Source organism: Pseudorca crassidens, chromosome 1 (assembly GCF_039906515.1).
Source record: "Pseudorca crassidens isolate mPseCra1 chromosome 1, mPseCra1.hap1, whole genome shotgun sequence".
Lineage (NCBI taxonomy): Eukaryota > Metazoa > Chordata > Mammalia > Artiodactyla > Delphinidae > Pseudorca > Pseudorca crassidens.
The window spans coordinates 119,908,432-119,929,401 of record NC_090296.1 but is presented as its reverse complement, the minus strand read 5'-3'; the positions used below and the strand labels follow the sequence as shown (position 1 = coordinate 119,929,401).

The 20,970-nt window shown below is 42.2% G+C and overlaps 1 protein-coding gene across 6 annotated transcripts in view; it reads left to right on the top strand.

The window, feature by feature from the left end:
• The first annotated feature begins 13,940 nt into the window (after window positions 1-13,940).
• The window catches only part of CELF6 (CUGBP Elav-like family member 6), a 33,383-nt gene continuing 26,353 nt past the window's right edge, over window positions 13,941-20,970 (top strand). For 2 of the 6 annotated variants that reach the window (XM_067752565.1, XM_067752554.1), the window contains exons 1-2: window positions 13,943-15,477; window positions 19,220-19,302. In XM_067752565.1, the coding sequence (XP_067608666.1) occupies window positions 15,216-15,477; window positions 19,220-19,302 (345 nt within the window). In that variant the 5' untranslated portion in view covers window positions 13,943-15,215. Of the gene's footprint in view, window positions 15,478-19,219; window positions 19,303-20,970 lie in introns of all 6 variants that reach the window. The other 4 variants (XM_067752572.1, XM_067752588.1, XM_067752580.1 and 1 more) reach the window with 4 other exon arrangements.

Below are 20,970 nucleotides of genomic sequence, written 5' to 3'. Positions count from 1 at the left end.
AATTGCCTCCTAATCTGTCGCCAAGTCACGCCCACTCTGTATCAATAAATCTTAGAGCCATTTACTCCCCTCCATCTGCACTGTCACCATCTTTTTATAAGCACATAACATCTACCCTGAACTTGGAAGAGGATCCTGATGCACCTGCCTCAAGTCATCTTTTTAAGCTGCAAGTCAGGTTATGTCAATTTCCTGATTTTAATTTTTCCAAATTGCCCCCTCGTCTAATTCACTTAGCAAGGTATGTTAGTCTCCGACTTCAAGATGATGTGTCTCTTGAGCTCTCCATCATCATTTCCTGACACTACCTGCATTAGTCAAGACTTCTTTAGTTGCAGGGAAACAACTCAAATTGGCTTAAGCAAAAATAATGAACAAATAAAAAATAACATTGCCTCATGTAACTGCATGCCTCATGTAGCAAGAGTCAACAATTATATGATCCTAGGAATAAATCTAATGAAAGACATGTAAGAACTTTATAGAGTAAATTATTAAAATTTTCAAAAACACCCAGATGTCTTTGGAAAGAAGACCCAAATATAGATATGTAACATGTTCAAAAATGAGATGACCCAATATTGTAAAGATTTTAAAATTATTTATAGATTCATTGGGATCCCAGTTAAAACCAAATTTTATTTTTATTCTTAATGTAATGAATAACAGTTCAAAATAATAACAGCGATGTTATTGATTATGATACCTTATGGATAAGTGAAATAAATGACAGCAATGTTGTGAAGGATGGGAGGGGGAAATTGGAAATACTCTATTATAAGGTTCTTGTACTACTCATGAAGCAGTACAGTGTTATTTGAAAGTGGACTTGGATAAGTTGTAAATGTATTTTACAAACCTTAGGGCAACCACTAAAGTGAAAAAAGAAGTATAACTGATATGATAAGAAAGGAAAGAAGATGGAATCATTAAAAATGCTCAATTAAAACCATAAAAGGCAAAAAAAAAAAGACTAGAAGACAAAAATGGAAACAACAAACAAGGGCAACAAATAGAAAAGAATAACAAATACATCAGATAATAATCCAACTTTATCAATAATCACTTTAAACATGAATGGTCTCAATAAAACAACTGAAAGACAGATTGTCAGAGTGGATAAAAAAGCAAGACCCAACTACATGTCTACAAGAAACCCACTTTAAACAATAAGACACAGAGGGATTACAAGTAAAGGGATGGAGAAAGATGTTTCATGTTACACTAATCTAAAGAAAGCTGGCATAGCTATATTTCAGATAGAGCCAACTTCAAGGAAAATTGTCAAGGGAAAAAAAGGGACATTACACATACTACCCAAAGCAATGTACAGATTTACTGTGATCCCCATTAAATTATGCATGACTAGAACAAATAATCCTAAAATTGATATGGCCCGCAAAAGATCCAGAATTGCCAAAGCAATCCTGAGGGAAAAGGAAAAAGCTGGAGGCATAACCCTCCCAGACTTCAGACAATACTACAAAGACAATACCAATCAAAACAATGTGGTATTGGCACAAAAACAAGACATATAGATCAATGGAACTGAATAGAGAGCCCAGAAATAAACCCACACACCTATGGTCCATTAATCTTTGACAGAGTAGGCAAGAATATACAATGCAGAAAAGACAGTCTCTTCAGCAAGTGGTGTTGGGAAAGCTGGAAAGCCACATGTAAATAAATGAAGTTAGAACACTCCCTCACACCATACACAAAAATAAACTCAAAATGGCTTAAAGATGTAAATAAAAGGCATGACACCATAAAACTAGAAGAGAAAATAGGCAAAACTTTCTCTGACATAAATCGTAGCAATGTTTCCTTAGGTCAGTCTCCTAAAGCAATAGAAATAAAAGCAAAAACAAATGGGACCTAATCAAACTCAGAAGCTTTTGCAGAGCAAAGAAAACCATAAACAAAATGAAAAGACAACCTATGAAATGGGAGAAAATATTTGCAAAAGATGTGACCAGCAAAGGCTTATTTCAAAATATATTGTATAAACAGTTCATACAACTCAGTAACAAAAAAGACAAACAACCTGGGCTTCCCTGGTGGCGCAGTGGTTAAGAATCTGCCTGCCAATGCAAGGGACACGGGTTCGAGCCCTGGCCTGGAAAGATCCCACTTGCTATGGAGCAACTAAGCCTGTGTGCCACAACTACTGAGCCTGAGCTCTAGAGCCCACAAGCCACAACTACTGAGCCCACGTGCCACAACTACTGAAGCCTGCGCACCTAGAGCCCGTGGTCCGCAACAAGAGAAGCCACGACAATGAGAAGCCCGTGCACTGCAACAAAGAGTAGCCCCCGCTCTCCACAACTAGAGAAAGCCTGCGCACAGCAACGAAGACCCAACACAGCCAAAAATAAATAAATTTTAAAAAGACAACCCAATCAAAAAATGGGCAAAAGACCTAAATAGACATTTCTCTAAAGAAGACATACAGATGGCCAATAGGCACATGAAAAGTTGCTCAACATCACTAATTATTAGAGAAATGCAAATCAAAACTAAAATCAGGTATCACCTCACACCAGTCAGAATAGCCATCATTAAAATGTCTACAAATAGCAAATGCTGGAGAGGGTGTAGAGAAAAGGGAACCCTCCTACACTGTTGGTGGGAATGTAAATTGGTACAGTCACTACAGAAAACAGTACAGAAGTCCCTTAAAAAACTAAAAATAGAGTTGCCATAGTGGGAACAAATCAAAGATTGCCATTTTCACCTCTCATATTCAAGATTATACTGGAGGAGAATCACAGTTCCTAGTTTTCTGAGTTTTATGAATTCAACTTTGGTACTGCTTACTGAGGTTGTGTACTTTAGACATTTGCGTAAATTAATAATACAGCATATGTGGGAATTCCCTGGCAGTCCAGTTGTTAGCACTTCGTGCTTTCACTGCCAAGCAGCCAGGTTCAATCCCTGGTTGGGAAACTAAAATCCCACAAGCTGCGCAGCGTGGCAAAACAACAAGAACAAGCAAGAACAACAACAAAAACAAACAGCATATGCTAAAACAAATTAAAGTGCCTAAGGTAGAGCTTTTATATTATACATGATCATTATGAGTGTTGCCACTATGAAGGGGAAAGAACTCTGATCAGAAATGTGGATTCCATCAATGTCTTATTTTTTATATATATAAAAAGAGAAAACTGGACTAGATGTAGCTACACTTTGTTGGGCCCTGTAACTGTAATTATTTCCTTGATAATTTAAAAAATATAAGTAAAAAGAAATATCAAAACACTTTAAAAAAATATTGTACTAGAAATTCTAGTCAGTGCAATCAGGCAGGAAAAAAAGTACAGATCAAACAGGAAGCAGTAAAGCTGTCTTAATTTGCAGATGACATGATTCTTTATGGAGAAAATCCAACTGAATTATACTTTTATATACAAGCAGGAAACTACTATAAATTGCAATTTTTAAAAAAGATATAATTTGGGAATTCCCTGGCAGTCCAGTGGTTAACACTCCACATTCTCACTGCCAAGGGCCCAGGCTCAATCCTTGGTCAGGGAACTAAGAACCCACAAGCTGCATTGTGTGGCAAAAAAAAAAAAAAAAAAAATACAATTTATAATAATATCAAAATTTTGTACTTTGACAAAATATACTTTGTTCAAGGGGCAGAAATCTCAGTTTTGTAAGATGTCAGTTCTCTTCCAAATTGATCTACAGATTCAGTACAATCCCAGGAAAAATCTCAGCAGGCTTTTTTTTTTTAAGAAATTGACGAATTGATTCTAAAATTTATATGAAATGCAGAGGTCCTAGGATAGCCAAAACAACACTGAAAAAGAACAAAACTTGGAGGTCCAACACTAACTAATTTCAAGAATTATGGCAAAGCTATAGTAATCAAGGCAGTGTGATATTGGCATCAAAATAAAGAAATGGGATAGCCTCATCCACCAGACGACAGACAGCAGAAACAAGAAGAACTACAATTCTGCAGCCTGTGGAAGCAAAACAACATTCACAAAAAGACAGACAAAATGAAAAGTCAGAAGACTTTGTACCAGATGAAGGAACAAGATAAAACCCCAGAAAAACAATTAAATGAAGTGCAGATAGGCAACCTTCTAGAAAAAGAATTCAGAATAATGATAGTGAAGATGGTCCAAGACCTTGGAAAAACAATGGAGGCAAAGATCGAGAAGATGCAAGAAATGTTTAACAAAGACCTAGAAAAATTAAAAAACAAACAGAAGAATTAAAGAATAAACAGAGATGAACAATACAATAACTGAAATGAAAAATATACTGGAAGGAATCAATAGCAGAATAAGTGAGGCAGAAGAACGGATAAGTGACCTGGAAGACAGAATGGTGGAATTCACTGCAGCAGAACAGAATAAAGAAAAAAGAATGAAAAGAAATGAAGACAGCCTAAGAGACCTCTGGGACAACCTTAAACACAACATTCGCATTATAGGGGTCCCAGAAGGAGAAGAGAGAGAGAAAGGACCCAAGAAGAGATTATAGTCAAAAACTTCCCTAACATAGGAAAGGAAATAGCCACCCAATTCCAGGAAGCACAGACAGTCCCAGGCAGGATAAACTCAAGGAGAAACACGCTGAGACACATAGTAATCAAATTGACAAAAATTAAAGGCAAAGAAAAATTATTGAAAGCAACAAGTAGAAAATGACAAATAACATACAGAGGAACTCCCATAAGGTTAACAGGTGATTTCTCAGCAGAAACTCTACAAGCCAGAAGGGAGTGGCACGATATTTTTAAAGTGATGAAACGGAAGAAGCTACAACCAAGATTACCCGGCAAGGATCCCATTCACATTCGATGGAGAAATCAAAAGCCTTACAAACAAGCAAAAGCTAAGAGAATTCAGCACCACCAAACCAGCTCTACAACAAAGGCAAGGGACTTCTCTAAGTGGGAAACACAAGAGAAGAAAACAACCTACAAAAACAAACCCAAAACAATTAAGAAAATGGTAGTAGGAACATATCGATAATTACCTTAAACGTGAATGAATTAAATGCTCCAACCAAAAGACACAGGCTCGCTGAATGGATACAAAAACAAGACCCATATATATGCTGTCTACAAGAGACCTACTTCAGACCTAGGGATACATACAGACTGAAAGTGAGGGGATGGAAAAAGATATTCCATGCAAATGGAAATCAAAAGAAAGCTGGAGTAGCAATACTCATATCAGATAAAATAGACTTTAAAATAAAGAATATTACAAGAGAAAAGGAACGACACTATGTAATGATCAAGGGATCAATCTGAGAAGAAGATATAACAATCATAAATATATATGCACCCAACACAGAAGCTCCTCAATACATAAGGCAACGGCTAACAGCTCTAAAAGAGGAAATTGACAGTAACATGATAATAGTGGGGGACTTAAACACCTCACACCAATGGACAGATCATCCAGACAGAAAATTAATAAGGAAACACAAGCGTTAAATGACACACTAGACCACATAGACTTAATTGATATTTATAGGACATTCCATCCAAACACAGCAGATTACACTTTCTTCTCAAGTGCACACAGAACATTCTCCAGGATAGATCACATCTTGGGTCACAAATCAAGCCTCAGTAAATTCAAGAAAACTGAAATCATATCAAGCATCTTTTCTGACCACAACGCTATGAGATTAGAAATTGATTACAGGGAAAAACACATAAAAAACAAACACATGGAGGCTAAACAATACATTACTAAATAACCAAGAGATCATTGAATAAAACAAAGAGGAAATCGAAAATACCTAGAGACAAATGACAATGAAAACACGACAATCTAAAGCCTATGGGATGCAGCAAAAGCAGTTCTAACAGGGAAGTTTATAGCAATACAAGCCTACCTCAAGAAACAAGAAAAATCTCATATAAACAATGTAAGCTTACACCTAAAAGAACTAGAGAAAGAAAAGCAAACAAAACCCAAATTTAGTAGAAGGAAAGAAATCATAAATATCAGAGCAGAAATAAACGAACTAGAAGCACAGAAAAGAATAGCAAAGATCAATGAAACTAAAAGCTGGTTCTTTGAGAAGATAAACGAAATTGATAAACCTTTAGCCAGACTCATCAAGAAAAAGAGGGAGAAGACTCAAATCAATAGAGTTAGAGGGCTTCCCTGGTGGTGCAGTGGTTGAGAGTCCACCTGCCGATGCAGGGAACACGGGTTCGGGCCCCAGTCTGGGAGGATCCCACATGCCGCGGAGCAGCTGGGCCTGTAAGCCATGGCCGCTGAGCCTGCGCGTCCGGAGCCTGTGCTCCACAACGGGAGAGGCCACAACAGTGAGAGGCCCGCGTACCAAAAAGAATAAAAAAAAAATTTCCAACAAAGAAAAGTCCATGACAAGATGGCTTCACAGGTGAATTCTATCAAACATTTAAAGAAGAGCTAACACCCATCCTTCTCAAGCTATTCCAAAAAATTGCAGAGGAAGGAACACTCCCAAACTCATTCTTTGAGGCCACCATCACCCTGATACCAAAACCAGACAAAGATACCACAAAAAAAGAAAATTACAGATCAATATCACTGATGAATATAGATGTAGAAATCCTCAAAAAATACTAGCAAACAGAATCCAACAACACATTAAAAGGATCATACACCATGATCAAGTGGGATTTATCCCAGGGATGCAAGGATTCTTCAATATATGCAAATCAATCAATGTGACACACCATATTAGCAAATTGGAGAATAAAAACCATATGGTAATCTCAATAGATGCAGAAAAAACTTTTGACAAAATTCAACACCAATTTATGATAAAAACTTGCCAGAAAGTAGGCATAGAGGGAACCTACCTCAACATAATAAAGGCCATATATGACATACCCACAGCAAACATCATTCTCAACGGTGAAAAACTGAAAGCATTTCCTCTAAGATCAAGAACAAGACAAGGATGTCCACTTTCACCACTATTATTCAACATAGTTTTGGAAGTCCTAACCACGGCAATCAGAGAAGAAAAAGAAATAAAGGGAATACAAATTGGAAAAGAAGAAGTAAAACTGGCATTGTTTGCAGATGACATGATACTATACATGGAGAATCCTAAAGATGCCACCAGAAAACTACTAGAGCTAATCAATGAATCTGGTAAAGTTGCAGGATACAAAATTAATGCACAGAAATCTCTTGCATTCCTATACACTAACAATGAAAGATCAAAAAGAGAAATTAAGGAAATAATCCCATTCACCGTTGCAACAAAAAGAATAAAATACCAAGGAATAAACCTACCTAAGGAGGTAAAAGACCTGTACTCAGAAAAGTATAAGACACTGATGAAAGAAATCAATGATGACACAAACAGATGGAGGGATATACTATGTTCTTGGATTGGAAGAATCAACATTGTGAAAATGACTATACTAACCAATGCAATCTACAGAGTCAATGCAATCCCTATCAAATTACCAGTGGCAATTTTTATAGAACTAGAACAAAAAATCTTAAAATTTGTATGGACACACAAAAGACCCCGAATAACCAAAGCAGTCTTGAAGGAAAAAAAAAACGGAGCTGGAGGAATCAGACTCCCTGACTTCAGACTATACTACAAAGCTACAGTAATCAGGACAATATGGTACTGACACAAAAACAGAAATATAGATCAATGGAACAGGATAGAAAGCCCAGAGATAAACCCATGCACCTATGGTCGACTAACGTATAACAAAGGAGGCAAGGATATACAATGGAGAAAAGACAGTCTCTTCAATAAGTGGTGCTGGGAAAACTGGACAGCTACATGAAAAAGAATGAAATTAGAACACTCCTTAATGCCATACACAAAAATAAACTAAAAATGGATTAGAGACCTAAATGTAAGACCAGACACTATAAAACCCTTAGAGGAAGACATAGGAAGAACACTCTTTGACATAAATCACAGAAAAATCTTTTTTGATCCACCTCTTACAGTAATGGAAATAAAAACAAAAATATACAAGTGGGACTTAATGAAACTTAAAAGCTTTTGCAAAGCAAAGGAAACTACAAACAAGATGAAAAGACAACCCTTAGAATGGGAGAAAATATTTGCAAACGAATCATCGGACAAAGGATTAATCCCCAAAATATATAAACAGCGCATGTAGCTCAATATTAAAAAAACAAACAACCTGGGGCTTCCCTGGTGGTGCACTTGTTGAGAGTCTGCCTGCCGATGCAGGGGACACGGGTTCGTGCCCCGGTCCGAGAGGATCCCACATGCCGCGGAGTGGCTAGGCCCGTGAGCCATGCCCGCTGAGCCTGCACTTCCGGAGCCTGTGCTCTGCAACGGGAGAGGCCACAACAGTGAGAGGCCCGCATACCGCAAAAAAAAAAAAAAAAGCCCAATCCAAAACTGGGCAGAAGACCTAAATAGACATTTCTCCAAAGAAGACATACGGATGGCCAAAAGCACATGAAAAGCTGCTCAACATCACTAATTATTAGAGAAATGCAAATCAAAACTACAATGAGGTATCACCTCACACCAGTTAGAATGGGCATCATCAGAAAATCTACAAATAACAAATGCTGGAGAGGGTGTGGAGAAAAGGGAACCCTTTTGCACTGTTGGTGGTAATGTAAATTGATACAGCCACTATGGAGAACAGTATGGAGGTTCCTTAAAAAACTAAAAATAGAATTACCATATGACCCAGGAATCCCACTACTGGGCATATACGCAGAGAAATCCATAATTTAAAAAGACACATGGAGCCTCCCTGGTGGAGCAGTGGTAGAGAGTCCGCCTGCCGATGCAGGGGACACTGGTTCGTGCCCCGGTCTGGGAGGATCCCACATGCCGCGGAGCGGCTGGGCCCATGAGCCATGGCCGCTGAGCCTGATTCCTAAATGTGCGTCCGGAGCCTGTGCTCCACAACGGGAGAGGCCACAACACTGAGAGGCCCGCGTACTCAAAAAAAGAACAACAACAAAAAAGACACATGCACCCCAATATTCATTGCAGCACTATTTACAATAGCCAGGTCATGTAAGCGACCTAAATGCCCATCGACAGACGAATGGATAAAGAAGATGTGGTACATATATACAATGGAATATTACTCAACCATAAAAAGGAACAAAATTGGGTCATTTGTAGAGACATGAATGGACCTAGAGACTGTCATACAGAGTGAAGTAAGTCAGAAAGAGAAAAACAAATATTGTATATTAACGCATATATGTGGAACCTAGAAAAATGGTACAGATGAACTGGTTTACAGGGCAGAAATAGAAACAGATGTAGAAAACAAACGTATGGACACCAATGGTGGAAAATGGTGGGGGGACGGGTGGTGGTCGTGGTGGGATGAATTGCAAGATGGGGATTGACATATATACACTAATATGTATAAAATAGATAACTAATATGAACCTGCTGTATAAAAATATAAATAAAATTAAGTTAGAAAGAAAGAAAGAAGAAAGAAATGGGTCAATGGAATGAAATAGAGTCCGGAAGTAATCACATAACATAAACATACAATTAATTTTTGACAAAGGCAGTTGAGTAAAGAAGGGGTAGCCTTTCTCAATAAATGCTGCTGGAACAAATGGATATCCATATGTAAAAAAATTTTTCTTATTTAACTTGATCCATACCTCATGCCATACAAAAAAATTATTTAACTAAAAATGATTCATAAAACTAAATGTAAAACCTGATACTATAAAAACTTCTAGAAGAAAACATAAGGGAAAAATCCTTGTGTCCTTGGTTTAGGCAACAGTTTTTAGATATGCTACCAAACCCATTAAATAACAAATTGATAACTTGGTCATCATAAAAATTAAAACTAAAAACTACTATTGAAAAGTCACTGTTAAGAAAATGAAAATACAAGCCACAGACTGGGAGAAAAATCTTTACAAAGTATAACTGACAAAGAACTTGGAACTACAATATCTAAAGAATTTCTGGGACTTCCCTGGTTGTGCAGTGGTTAAGAATCTGCCTGCCAATGCAGGGGACATGGGTTCAAGCCCTGGTCCGGGAAGATCCCACATGCCATGGAGCAAATAAGCCCATGCACCACAACTACTGAGCCTGTGCTCTAGAGCCCGCGAGCCACAACTACTGAGCCTGTGTGCCACAACTACTGAAGCCCACACACCTAGAGCCCGTGCTCCGCAACAAGAGAAGCCACCACAATGAGAAGCCCACGCACCACAATGAAGAGTAACCCCCGCTCTCCACACATGAAGAAAGCCTAAGCACAACAATGAAGACCCAGCAGAGACAAAAATTTTTTTTAAAATTATATAAAATAAAAAAACAGAAGAAAACCATTAAGAAAATAAAAGAAGCTCTTAAAAAATCAGTATAAATAAGAATTAGAAAAATTCAGAAATGTGATAATTGGAAAAAAATAAGATTTTAAAAAGTAAGCTTACAAAACTCAGGAAAAAGAATAAACTAAAAGTTATTTCTGAAATGAAAAGTAAACTAGAATGGGGGCTTCCCTGGTGGTGCAGTGGTTAGGAATCCTCCTGTCAATGCAGGGGACATGGGTTCGATCCCTGGTCCAGGAAGATCCCACATACTGTGGAAAAACTGAGCCCGTGTGCCACAACTACTGAGCCTGCACTCTAGAGCCCACAAGCCACAACTACTGAGCCCATGCCATGACTACTGAAGCCCGCGTTCCTAGAGCCCATTCTCCACAACAAGAGAAGCCACTGCAATGAGAAGCCTGTGCACTGCAGTGAAGAGTAGCCCCCACTCTCTGCAACTAGAGAAAGCCTGCACTCAGCAATGAAGACCCAATTCATCCAAAAAATAAATAAATGAATAAAAATCTAAAAAGAAAAATTTAATAGAGCCTCAGGGACCTATGGGATTCTAACAAAAGATCTAACATTCTTGTCATCATAGTCCTGGAGAAAAAGGTAAAAGAGATGAAAAAGTACTTGAATGGCTGAACACTACCCAAATTTAGCAAACCCCAAACAGGATAAAGGCAAAGAAATCCACTTCAAGACACCTCATAGTCAAACTTCTGAAACTAAAGACAAAGAGTAGAATTGCAAAAGCAGTGAGAAAGAAATGACACCTTACCTATCAGAGAAAAACAATTCGAATGATAATAGATTTCTCCTCAGAAACTGTGGAAGCCATAAAGAAGTGGCACATTTTTTTATGTGCTGAAAGAAAATAACTGTCAAGCCAGAATCCTGGGACTTTCCTGGTGGTCCAGTGGCTAAGATGCCACTCTCCCAATGCAGGGGGCCCGGTTTTGATCCCTGGTTAGGGAACTAGATCCCACATGCTGCAACTAAAAGTTCACATGCTGCAACTAAAAGAGCCCACATGATGCAATTGAAAGAGCCCGCGGGACTTCCCTTGTGGTGCAGTGGTTAAGAATCTCCCTGCCAATGCAGGGGACACGGGCTCAAGCCCTGGTCCAGGAAGATCCCACATGCCACGGAGCAACTAAGCCCATGCACCACAACTACTGAGCCTGTGCTCTAGAGCCCATGAGCCACAACTACTGAGCCCGTGTGCCACAACTACTGCAGCCCGCATGCCAGAGCCCATGGTCTTCAACAAGAGAAGCCACCACAGTGAGATGCCCGCGCACCACAACGAAGAGTGGCCCCTGCTCTCCACAACTAGAGAAAGCCCGCATTCAACAGCAAAGACACAATGCAGCCCAAAATAAATAAATAAATAAATGTAAAAAAATAAGAGTTTGAATACCACAACTAAAAGAGCCCGTATGCTGCAAAGATCCTGCATGCTGCAACAAAGGTCCCGTGTGTCGCAACTAAGACCCAGCGCAGCCAAATAAGTAAATTTTTTTTAAAAAAAGCTGTAATCCTGTATTCAGCAAAAATAAGCTTCAGGAATGAAGGGGAAATCAAGATATCGATATTTTCAGATGAAGGAAAACTTAGGGAATTTGTCACCAGAAAAACTACGTTAAAAGGATGGCTAAAGAAGTTATTAAAATATAAAGGAAATGATAAAAGAAGGAATTCTAGACTATCTGGAAGGAGGAAAAAACAATGGAAAGATGAAAATATGGGGGGACTTCCTTGGTTGTCCAGTGGTTAAGATTCCACGCTCCCAGTGCAGGGGGCACGGGTTCAGTCCCTGATCAGGGAACTAAGATCCTGCATGCTGCACAGCGCAGCCAAAAAATTTTTTTAAATGAGATTTTTAAAAAAGATGAAAATATGGGTAAATATAATAGGCTTTATGGGTCTTCTTGAGTTTTCCAAGTTGTTTTTGAATAATACTGATGCGGTTCTCAAAGTATGTAGAAAACATAGTTAAGACAATTATATTATAAATGGAGAAGATAAAGGGACTTAAGGTAGGTACACTTTCTATACTTCACTTGAACTGGTAAAATGTCAACACCAGTAAACTTTGATGTGTATGTATAATGTACCTAGAATAAGGAACAAGTAATCCTTAGGAAGATAGTAAAAAACAAAAAACAGAGATATGAAGGACAGAGGGAACAAAAAGAAGACAGAAAATTAAGTGGCAGATTTAAGCCCTAACATTATTTATAATTACATTAAATGTGAATGGTCTAAATACAACAATTAAAGGACAAAGATTGATGGCCTGAATTTAAAAAGTGACCCAACTATATCTTGTCACTTCAAATATAACAGTATAGGTAGGTTGAAAATAAAAGGATGGAAAAAGATATACTAGGCAAACATTAACCAAAAGAAATCTAAATACAACAATTAAAGGACAAAGATTGATGGCCTGAATTTAAAAAGTGACCCAACTATATCTTGTCACTTCAAATATAACAGTATAGGTAGGTTGAAAATAAAAGGATGGAAAAAGATATACTAGGCAAATATTAACCAAAAGAAATCAGGAGTGGCTATATTAATATCAGATAAAGTAGATCTCAGAGCAAGAAATTTGTCAAGAACAGAGAATGATATTACATAATGATAAAAGAGTCAATCTTAAATATGTATGCACCAATCAACAGAGTTGCAAAATATGTGAAGCAAAAACTAATAGAACTGAAAGGAGAAATAGATAAATTAAAATTACAGTTGTAGACTTCAATACGCATCTCTCAACAGGTGATAAAACAAGTAGCCATAAAGTCAGAAAAGATACAGAACTCCACAGCACCATCAACCAACAGGATCTAATCATCATTTATAGAACAATGCACCCAGCAACAGCAGAATATACATTCTTTTCAATCACCAAAAAACCCACATTTACCAAGATAGATCATATTCTGAGGATCACAAAACCTCAACAAATGTAAAAAAAATTGAAATCATACAGAGTATGTTCTCTGACCACAATGGACTCAAACTAGAAATCAGTAACAGAAAGATAACAGGAAAATCTCCAAACACTTGGAAACTAAACAATACACTTATAAATAAAATGAGGACGTTTCAAAGAAATTTTTAAAAATACATCAAGCTCAGTGAAAATGAAATGTTCTGGCAACCCATTCCATAATCAGGTAATTACAAGGAGTAACTTTTATTAAAAGTCAAAAAAGAATTTTAAAAAATCACAGTTTATTTCTGAATTTGAATTGTTGTAAGAACATTTTATTGATTCCAGTTGCTACTGCTGCTCTTGAGCAGTTTCTTAGAATAGTCAATGGAATTGACAGGTTAGCAATTTTACTGAAAGAAGGCAAGAAAAAATTAATGAAATAAACATATAATTTATTGTATTACTTCTCTGAACATCACTGACCCATCAAGAGTATACTCAGACATGAGCAAGAGTAATAAAATTCTATCAGGTCTGATATTTTGCCAACTTTCAGTCATATAAAAACAGCTTTACACATTTTTTTTTTTTTTTTTTTTTTGCGGTACGCGGGCCTTGCGGCCTCTCCCGTTTCGGAGCACAGGCTCCGGACGCGCAGGCTCAGCAGCCATGGCTCACGGGCCCAGCCGCTCCGCGGCACGTGGGATCCTCCCGGACCGGGGCACGAACCCGCGTCCCCTGCATCGGCAGGCGGACCCCCAACCACTGCGCCACCAGGGAAGCCCTTTACACGTATTTTTCATTTTTATTATGAAAGTGTATTTGTGGAAATAAGAAGTGAACATATTTTATTTAACAAATTGTAACTTGATTTATATCTTTTAAATATTTAGATACCCAGTATGTCTGTTTTTCATTTCTTCTCTTGCCCTGGGCCCAGCAGATGTTAGGGGTGGGCCTGATCCTAACCTCCTTGACCCTCAGACCCTCAGCTTCCTTTTCCGGAAAAGGAGAATAACACTCCTGAGCTCACGAATTCGGATGAACCTGAGCAAATATGGCTAATGTAAGTTCCCTCACTCTCCTGAGGAGGAATTCATGTTCTAGGAGTGTTTTGGAGTCTTTGTTTTGTTTTTCTTTCTTTAAAATTTTATTTTTATTTTTTGGGGTATGCACGGGAGTCTCGTGGGTAAGGAAGTGGTTGAAAACACCGAAGGGAGAGTTGTGTGATAGGGCGGGGTGGGATCGGCTCCGAGTAACTGGCTTTGGTAGTGGGAATGGAGAAGAGGAATCCCCATCCGCCCCCGCAGGAAACGCTCCAGTGATTGGAGGTGTGTGTGCTTGTGTGTGCCGGTGTGTGAGGAGAGGGTTAGCTCTGACTCCCGCAGACATCACCACGCATGACGAAGCTACTTCCCCTCACGCGGTCCAAGGCGCACACGCGCGATCCACGGCCACGCCTGCACACACTCGACACACACAGGGTAACCGAGGGTCTGGTTGCCATGGCGAGCAGGAGCGCGAGAGCCCTGCCGCCCCGCCCGCCCCCGGCCGAGCCCGGTCAACTCCATCTCTGATTGGCCGCTGCTTCCTCATTATGCAAATCATTTGCGTAGACCCGGCGGCCAGCTGCCTTACGTCATCAAACACGGGGGCTGGGGCTCGGGGCTCAGCTCCGGGAGAGCTCGGGCGGGAGCCCAGAGAGCGAGGCGCGGGGACCTGAAGCTAGACCCCAGCATCCCGCCGCTTCGGCCCGGGCCTGCCCCGCCCCCTGCCCCGCCCTTTTCCAGCCCGCCCCACCCTTTCTACGCCCCTCCATCCGGACCCCGCCCCCGGTACAGCCCCCCGCCCTCGCTGCCCGTGTCCCGCCCCCTCCCCCCCTGGCCCTCGCCACCGGTCCAGGGAGGGGACGGCGGGACAGGCGGGACCGGCGGGAGGGCGGACCGGGCGGGGATATGGCCGCGGCGCCCGGAGGGTCTGCGCCGCCCGCCGGCCCCGGCCCGCGCCTGGGTTTCAGCACCGCGGACAGCGGCGTCGGCATGAGCGGGCTAAACCCGGGTCCTGCCGTGCCGATGAAGGACCACGACGCCATCAAGCTCTTCGTGGGGCAGATCCCGAGGGGCTTGGACGAGCAGGACCTCAAGCCGCTGTTCGAGGAGTTCGGCCGCATCTACGAGCTGACGGTGCTGAAGGACCGGCTCACCGGCCTCCACAAAGGTGCGCGGGGTCAGCCCAGCCCAGCCCAGCCCAGCCCTGCCCAGCCCTGCCCAGCCCCATTCCTATTAGAGTGCGGCCCAGCCCAAATCCCAGCCTCAACCCCAGCCCCAACCCTAGCTCTATCTAGAGCCAGTCCAACACCAGTCTAATACCAGCCCACTTCAGCCCAGTCTTCTTCCCAGATCACAGAACCCCCAACCCAGAATTTTCTCTCTGACATCCTCCCTCTGATCATCACTCTGGTCCCGACATGTACTCCACTCTAACCTCCAACTCCCTTCCCTTCACGCCTCACATCGCAACACTCCTCGCCTTTCAGCTGGACTTCCCTCTATCTCTCCCATCAGACATCTCAAATCCTGGAATTTGGAAACTTATTCCACCTTCTAGGTCTCTGACACCTTCAATCTCCCAAACCCTGGACCCAATCATTCCTGAACCACCATCCCTCCACCCCCATCTGGGGCCACCCCACTCAGGCCTAACCACCTTCACACACATTTTCGGCTTGCACCCCTCATTCTGGCCTCCAAGACCAGTCAACCCCCAGAACCTTCTTTTGATTCACACTGCCAACCTAAAATCTCACAGACACAAACTCTCCGCTTCTTCAGAACCCATGCCTGTCTAAGTCACAAAATCCAATTCCCCTCCCAGGAGGCTCTCAGCACCAAATTCCGCCTTCATGCTTAACAATAGCCCCAATCTCTCCTACTCCCATCCAGAATCCCACCACTGTCTTCCTTTTCTGATTTGAGTCCAGAACTCTGATCTCAGCTGGGAACTCTAGCCACCTTGTGCCCCCTCATCTCAGGCTTCTTCTCAGCTGAACCTATGCTTCTTTTACCCTCTAATCTTCCCACTCCTGTGACACATATTTGTCCCCTCCCAATCCTCTTTATGGCCTCCTGCTTTCCCTCCCTCACAGGGTGGTCCTGGACCAGAGCCTGTGGACCAGAGCCTCAGGGTGGGTCAGGTTGAAGAGGCAGAAAGGGGTCTTCTCCCTGCCCTAGCTAGAGAGAGACGCACCAGGTCCTATCCAGCCACACCCCTTTCCTCCTGTAGGAATAGGGAGGAGGCTTGTTTACATGCAGAAAAGTCTGTCCAGGCTGGGCTGGAGTAAGAGAGCCAGAGACACATTCATACATGGGCAGGGAAAGGAAATTATTTGAGAAGAAACACCTTTTTCTCTCCCCACCTTCACCATGCTGCAGTTTCAGGGTTTGGGGAGTGGGGGAGGGTCCCCAACTATCCTCCGTGATCTTTCCAGGAGAGAAGTGGTGGGTCCTGGGTAACAGTTAAATGTACTTTCCTAAGGGCTAAGAGCTGGAAACAGGCTGCCACCTTTTCAACTCAGAGGCTTTGGAGAGTTCCTAGGCACACTAACATAGAGGCTCCAGGAAAATGCCCATAGAAGATTTGGGAGCAGCTATGAAGCAGTGCATCTTCCACCCTCCTGGGTGGGGTCATTTTTAGAGGGGCATGAAATGACAAGACCATACCATCCAGATTCCTTCTAACACAGTCCAGCTGCCCAGCTGTACATCCATCCATAGCAATTTATTTTCTTATTTTCTAGACATTTATTTCAGTATGTAAGTACAAGCTAATCTTTCTGAGCCATCTGTACAGTAAGGGAAGTGTATAGAATACCTTTAATTCTCACTCAAACACCATCGGAGTCTCTGAACTGTTCCCTCACCCTTTCTCTCTTTCTCTCTACACTTAGTTCCAATTCTTCCTGTTTTTTTTTTTCATTCATCTGTCCTTCAAGCCATGCGTCTCTGTCTTTTTATCCTTCATTCTTCCACTCCCTTTCCCAGGTAGTCACACAGGGCTCCTTTAGGCATCAGCTAGGCCCTCGAGCCTTTCTGAGAGGCCCCCAGCCCTGCCCAGTTCTGACATCAGCTAATACGGCTTGGTGGCAGTAGATGGAACAGAGATGTAAGCGGAATCAGGTGTTTGGTGATTTATCCCCAAACCAACCCACAGCTCTTGAAGGCAGGGTTGCCTTGCAAGATCACTGAGGAGGGTCTCCAAGTCAACATATTCTCCACCTTCTCCCCAGCAACAGTGATGTCCAAAAGCCAGAGTGACTCGTTTTCTTTTTGATGGCTGAGTACCACGGGGGGCAGCCACAGTGCTTTTAAAACAAGCTCAGCCTAGGAGCTTGGAGATTCCAAACCCTATCCTGCCACTTGTATACTCTCTGGGCTTCAGTTTCCCTATTGATATGATAAGAGTTTGTCCCAGGAGTTCTCTAAGGTCACTTTAACCCAATGAATGGCAGATATCCACCCACCTTAAGAGGGCAACCACATAGGAGACATTGGAGAAAATGTTCCCATTTGCCTTTGAAGTCTGCTGAGGTCTAAGTGGAAAACTGCACCACATTCCTAATGGCTTCCCACATCCACTTTCTCTTCCTTCAGTCTTTCTCCTTCCTACACTCAGAAGGCTGTTTTTGAAAACACAGACCTAATGTCACAACCCTTTAGTGGCTCTCCACTGTTCTTAGGAAAAAGTTCAAAATCCAGACTGAGGTTATAGATGAGCTGATCCCTGCACACCCCACTGGCCACTCTGCCCCTAAGTTACCAATCTCCAACCATACTAGCCTTCCATCCATTTCCCCAACACACTGAATTCTTCACTCAGTCATCATATGTACTATTCTCTCTGCTTGAAATAATCGCCACACTTTTTGTTACCTCATTAACACCCGTTTGTTATTGAGAATTCAGTGTGTTCTTTGAGACATTCCTCAACCTTGTGGAGTTAGATACATCCCCCTCATGATCCTTTACATGATCCCCCTTAAGGCAGGAAATGTATCTGTCTTGTTGCCACTTTACCTTCAAGCCCTCATAATGTCCCACCATAATAAGTATTCAATAAATCTTTTCTGAATGAGTGAGTGCTCAATGACTTTTGGAAAGGAAGAAATCTTGGCCCTGTGCTTCTTAGCAGGCTACAGGTTCTGAGGCTGGACAAAGAGAGGGTAGGACTGATCCTCTGGCTCAACCCCGACTCCTTCTCTCCCCTGCATCTACTGATTCTTTTAGAGAAGTCAAATTTGGGGCACAATAACTATTTAAGAGGCCCTATCTTGAAGTCCTGGGAGAGCTGACAGATCAAGTTCCTTGGATAGGATTGGAAGTCCCTAGAAGCTCCTACCCATAGGACACCCTTAAACCAGTCCCATCTTCCAAGCCTCAAAATTATCCCTTCCTCAGACTCAAACTAGGAGGAGGTGTTAGGAAGGAGTTCTGGGGTCCTGGGGTCCCAACCTTTCTCCTCCTCTTCTGTCTCCTCCCATCTGAAACTGAGTTGGGAAGGAATTGAGGCTGATTCTGAGAGACTTTGGGAGTATGAATCCAAAAAGGAAAGGGGAGGCTGGGGTTAAAGCTGAAGGCAAAGCTGCTTAGGGAGGTCTAACCCTAACAGGATTTATGGCTGGAGTGGGGAGGGGAGATGTGGGATTGTATTAGCATGTGACTGGGTGTGGGTACACATGTTCCGTAGGCAAGAGGCCATGAGCAATTGAGAAGGAGCCAGAGCCTGGGACACAGGCACACGAAGCCCCTCCCTTCAGAGAAGGTGGGAGGCAGAGAAGCCTTCTCAGAAGTAGTGTCCTTGTTTAAAGGAGAGTGGCCTTGAGTTTGTCAACTTAATGGGGTCTTTCCAGGAAGAGTATCTGGGGGTTTCAGGAAACCCCCTGAGCCAGCCTCTTCCTCCCCAGGCTGTGCCTTCCTCACCTACTGCGCCCGGGACTCTGCTCTCAAGGCCCAGAGTGCACTGCACGAGCAGAAGACCCTGCCAGGGGTAAGTCCACCAGGGTTGGTTGGGGTGGGGGGAAATCACCTCAGGCTGGGGACATAGGCCCTATGTGCATGCCAAAGCAGCATATAGGGGCTGGGCTGGGACCAGGAACTAGAAGAAGAGTCATCTTTCCAGGAGAGGACTTACCTGTACCCTTAACAGTTACAGGTTATGTGTTATGTTCAGTCTTCTGGTCCAAAGAAACGGGCTCAAGACTCTTGGGCTAAGTGTACCACGCCCATAGCTAGGGAAGGCATTACTGTTGTGAGCTATGCTAGAGTTTGTCCATGTTGGCTAAAATCATGATTTTTAGGTGTCATTTGTCACTGGTGTGAGCATATACGCAGATACATGGAGGAGAGGCCCTGCTGGTCTGGAATCCCACTTCCTCCAGTTCTAGGGTCCTTGGTGCACTTCCCTCTGGTCCTCTTCCTGTAATGCTTTTTGGGGTGTCTTGACTCAACAAGATTGCTTTCCCTCCACACCCCAAACACGCAGCTAAAGTTAAGAGAGATCTGATTCCACAGGCAGCTAGGCTACTGTGTATCAGTGGCACTTGATATGGCCTTGGCTAATGGCTAATCACTGGACAAAAGGCAAAGTGGGACCTACTGTGGAAGGAAGAAAGTGGTGATTGTTAGGAACTAGTGTGGGTTCACCAAGAGCAAGTCATACTACACAGCCTCATTCTTTCTTGTCCAAGGAGTGATATGTCTAGAACAAGAATGCTATTCAAATGTCCCAGGCAGGCCAAACATGGGACACATACCCACTTCCAGGCCTCAGATTTAAGAGGGTCACTAGCCTACCATAAAGAGACTAGGATGGGATGGGAACATAAAATATATCACGGAATGATAATTTGAAGAATTGGGGATATTTAGCTGGAGAAAATAGGGTTTAGTGGGGGCTGCAATAGGGAGGCATCATAACATAATAATTAAGAATACTAGTTTTTTGAGACTCACAGACTGGATCTGAATCCCAGCTCTGCCATTTACCACTTCTGTGTCTTCAGATACATTACTAGAAAATTTCCTCATCTATAAGGAGTAGGTTATACTAACACTTAGCTCTCTGGGCTATTGTGAGGATTAACCGAGGCTTAGCAAGTGCCTGGCACAGAGTAAGATCTTGATACATATTACTGTTGGGGTGGGTAACCGCTTTCACATCCTGAAGAGGGATTTGGTTTCCTATGGGTGGCCTCACAGAGCAGTGGGGTATAAAGAACAGATGCGCTAATTTCAGCTCCGTGTAAAGAAGTCATTTCTCTGAATTGGAGCTCTCCAGCCATAAGGCAGGCTTTACTTAGAGCTGATCAGGCTGTCATTGGGGTGTCAGATCCTAGAACCAATCCTTGTAATTGAAGGAACTTGAGCCTCGCTCTTGAAGACTCAGTGTCAAGTTAACACTAACTTATCACCCTCGCCAATCCTCTGTATGCAGGCTCTGGAGTCAGACAGACCTGGGTGTCGATCCAGGCCCCACCACTCACTGACTCTATGACCTTGAGCAAGTCTTTACCTCTCTAAGCCTAAGCTTCCTCATCTGTGAAATTGAACTTGTAGGGTTGTTATAATAATTAAATGAACTAAGTCATGTAAAGTGCTTAACACAGATCTTGGCAGACAATCAGTACTCAATACAGGTTAGCTGGTGGTGGTAGTA